Genomic DNA, 4,038 nt, shown 5'->3' with positions numbered 1-4,038 from the left:
TCACGAATATGACTGCGCCAACGCGCTCTCATCCACTAATGCATGGAAATAGCAGTGCATAAACGCCACGCACCTGCTTTCAAAAGCGCACCAATGAATAGTCATTGAAATTATCAAACAAAAAGAAAACTACTTTACAACGTAGGTTTAACAGCTAATAAATTGAAATATAATCCTGCATATCAAACCCGGGCTTATTGGAGAAAACAAACGGCTTTGTGTGGATTTGTTTTGTTTTTATTATTTTACAGCAGCTCGCGGAGTTAAGACAGGCAGAGGTGTTTCAATAGAAGTTCAGACGCCCAGATGTCATATTAATTATTACACTCGGGAATGACTGGAACCTTCCCTCAGCCCAGAGTATCATGAAAGAAAGAGGGGCTTACAAAACGCTAATTGGACTCTGCAAATGCACTGACAGAGCATGGTGGATATGTTTCAGAGAGTCCCAGCCGGAGTGAATAGAACCCACGCTTCTTTTCTAAACGCCCTTGCTGCGCTAAAAAAGGAGAAGGGGGAAAAAGAGAGAGGGAGAGAAAGGAAAGTTGGAGGGGGCTGGGTGCTTGAATGCTGGCCTGATCTTGAATGCCTCAGCCAGCAAAGAGAAATTACACAATTTATTGCCCCACTCCCTCTCCTCTCCACTCCACATGCATCGCGCGCACACACAAAACTGGAGCAGGCAAAGTCATTCAAACAAAGTTGGTTGAAAGCAATGTGCCATTATCGTGCGCCATGAAAGAGGCGAAATTAATCGAGAGATATACTGGAAGTAAATAGAGTGAATAAGGTGTCAGGAGCTTTTCTTAATGCGCGTCCGCAAAATAACCCATCCGTTCCGCCTTTCCAGCTGTGATGATTTCTAATAATGACTGGCCAAATTCATCTCGCCCGGACAAAGATTCCCTGTGTGGAACAATATCACATGGCTGTAACGCGTTAACAGTATAACAATTACTGTGACGAGTGTGAATTCATAACCGAGCTACACCTCAGTCCAATGAAAGCAAAGTGCTTTGAATGAGTTTATTTACTCTTGAATGGATTCGTCTTAACCACAACAACGGTTACAAATTATTTGCTATATTTGCTTAAGATCTGATTTATTTGATAAGTAGAAAGTTTACTACAGCAGGATTCGTATGTGATTAAATAATGGTAAACTATGTTGATTTCAAACACTTAGAACCCTCTGTCCTATAAATACAGTTGTTTTCTATTATTTAATGCTGTTTAATGGGAGATTTAATTGTGAAAACTACTCTTCTTTATTCACGAGATTTCATTCATAAACAACTTTTTTTCATGGTCTTTAGCAGCAAATACAGTCAACATGCATTGTTCTTATATTTTACTCAAGTATTTTCCCGTGATTTAAAGCGACTAATCTTAAGTTTCATTATTCGTTTCTCATAGTGCCTAAAAGAAAGATCGAAGCGCACCGTTATTAAGTTTTACATGGTCACAGGATGCCTTTATTGCCTCTCGAAGCTGAGTGTGTGCGTGTGTTTGTTCTCCAACAAACACTTGTCATAACCGAAAAACACCTCTAGTCATTCTTTACGAGAAGTTGTTTACTCAGTGGCAGGAGCGGCACGCGCCCGGCGTACGCAACGCAAGTGCATCTCAGGGGGCGTGGTCAGGAGGAACGCGCGGCGGGCCGCCGGCGGATTGAAAAGGCCGCGCTGTTTCCAACTCACAACTCAGATCAGGTCGAGAGTCCGGAGCATCCCTGCCCATTGAAGCCACACGTGAACGCCACGAGCAAGACGCACTGCCACCGGGCATCCCAAAGAAAACTTTTGTGCTTTTCTTCGCTCCTTTTTTCCCCCTCCGCGAAATGGACATCACTGCCAAGATGGAAATAAGCGTAAACCAGCAGCAGTTCATGCCACCTGCATGCTTTTTTGCATCTCAGAGCATCCAACTCAGTCCGACCGACAGCCAGTGCAGCAACAAGTCCGGGTCGAAGCAGACGAAGAGGCAGCGCTCATCCTCTCCGGAGCTGCTCCGGTGCAAAAGGAGGCTCAACTTCGCCGGCTTCGGGTACAGCTTGCCCCAGCAGCAGCCGCACGCGGTGGCCAGGCGGAACGAGAGAGAACGCAACCGGGTAAAGCTGGTGAACAACGGGTTTGCTACTCTCCGCGAACACGTCCCCAACGGAGCGGCGAACAAGAAGATGAGCAAAGTGGAGACGCTGCGCTCGGCTGTGGAGTACATCCGCGCGCTCCAGCAGCTGTTGGACGAGCATGACGCGGTGAGCGCGGCGTTCCAGTCCGGCGTCCTGTCACCCACCATCTCCCAAAACTACTCTAATGACATGAACTCTATGGCCGGTTCGCCCGTGTCCTCTTACTCCTCAGATGAGGGCTCCTACGACCCTCTGAGTCCAGAAGAACAAGAGCTCCTGGACTTCACCAACTGGTTTTGAAGGTTCGTATGAATTCAAATAATCTTTATCGCCACTATAATTGTGTTTTTACGATTCTGCTGTTTATGCAAGATACTCACCTTGTCCCTTTCTCTTTAGGAAATACCTAAAAATCGCAGCACTCGCTTGGGAGGAACTCGGATGACCTCCAAGAACACAAAGCACTGCGTTTGCGCTGCAGCCCGGTTCGGGTAGACTCGAATCCACACCCAGAGATGGCCCATACAAACCGGCAAACCACGGGTCCCGAGTCTCAAACAGCCAAAGGACTAAAAGGGAAGCGCGGGAGACCAGTCCTTCCAGCGCATTCGTCCAAGAAATCTATTTTTAAAATGACTTTCCACGAAACTGTGGCATATATAGGCTATATAAAAAAACAACAACAATAAGAAAACGTTGTTCTTTTACCTGTATGCCAATGTAATCAAAGAAGGTTTGCCCTGATTGACCCCTCTCACAACTTTTACATGCTTCCAACTTGGCGAATTTTATTATATGAAGTTATATTTGTATAAAACATGTTGTTGTTGTTTTTTGTAAATATATTAAGCTATTTTTGTATGTAAGAGATTTATAGATGTTTTTGTACGCATTCATTTTAATATGTATCTATTTTTGACCTATAGCCTGTTGTAAATTGCTCATTACCTCTCGCCTATTCAGACTTACAGTCTCAAATGCATCGCAGAAGGCAATACTCTTTACCGTCTTGAAGGTTTTAGAGGAGTTTAAGAGTTTAAATTTCAACACCAACGTGTCTTATTTAATAGGAATAATAATTGCAATGGTAATATGACTCGGAGTGATCAAAGGTTATGCAGCTATTGTCCAAACGGAGGTGTTTTGTGTCTCCACACTGCCTGTTCCACTTTGCCTTTACAATGCTGGGTTTTGCATCTCAGAAAAGAAGAATATGCCTTATCTACATATTTTCTACAGTTTAGTCTCATAATAAAAGTTTCTAAAAGAAATATGTTTTCTTGAGTTTGTTTTGTGTGTTGCAACCTTTTATCTTCCAGAAATTCTAGAAAAACACAGTCAAGTGTAGATTTTCGTTGCACATATTCTTTATTTGTTGGTTTTTATTTTATTATACGGGCAACACAAGTGATAAGCCTCCGAACTCTCGGCAGTCTGCCTGTTGTCAGGCAGGAGGAGACGTGACCAGCATACTGGACCGTTTCACAGACTGCTCTCATAATGAATGCCAATTTGGAAAAGACAGCACTTTTGGGAAATAAGCATGTTGTTTGCACACCCTACTCACACTTTTAAGGGTAAGCATGAGAGAGAAAGAGAGAGAGAGAGAGAGAGAGAGAGAGAGAGAGAGAGAGACCACGAAAGACCAAGTAATCAAAGAGTGAAGAGTTTAAAAACGTAACATAGGCTATTTGCTTTTATTAATGTTTACAATTAAAATAATACAATGCTTAAATATTGATAAATATATGTGAAGCACACAGGGCACAATAGTTCTCAGCACTGGCTATATACATATATATATATATATATATATATATATATATATATATATATATATATATATATATATATATATATATATATATATATATATATATATAATAAAATATTTGTTAAGGAAATAG

General features: G+C 42.2%; 1 protein-coding gene across 1 annotated transcript; it reads left to right on the top strand.

Moving 5' to 3' along the window:
- Positions 1 to 1,652: 1,652 nt before the first annotated feature.
- ascl1a (achaete-scute family bHLH transcription factor 1a) lies at positions 1,653 to 3,402 on the top strand. The gene is made up of 2 exons (XM_052554615.1): positions 1,653 to 2,433; positions 2,531 to 3,402. Exon 1 carries the CDS (start codon positions 1,841 to 1,843, stop codon positions 2,429 to 2,431), a length of 591 nt encoding a protein of 196 aa, XP_052410575.1. The 5' UTR covers positions 1,653 to 1,840; the 3' UTR covers positions 2,432 to 2,433; positions 2,531 to 3,402.
- Positions 3,403 to 4,038: the final 636 nt, after the last annotated feature.

This window comes from Carassius gibelio, chromosome B4 (genome assembly GCF_023724105.1).
Source record: "Carassius gibelio isolate Cgi1373 ecotype wild population from Czech Republic chromosome B4, carGib1.2-hapl.c, whole genome shotgun sequence".
NCBI lineage: Eukaryota > Metazoa > Chordata > Actinopteri > Cypriniformes > Cyprinidae > Carassius > Carassius gibelio.
This window is presented reverse-complemented; position numbering and strand designations above follow the sequence as displayed.

Bases quoted from the DNA above. Each gene is read 5' to 3' on its own strand.
- ascl1a (XM_052554615.1), top strand. From the start codon at position 1,841: ATGGACATCACTGCCAAGATGGAAATAAGCGTAAACCAGCAGCAGTTC.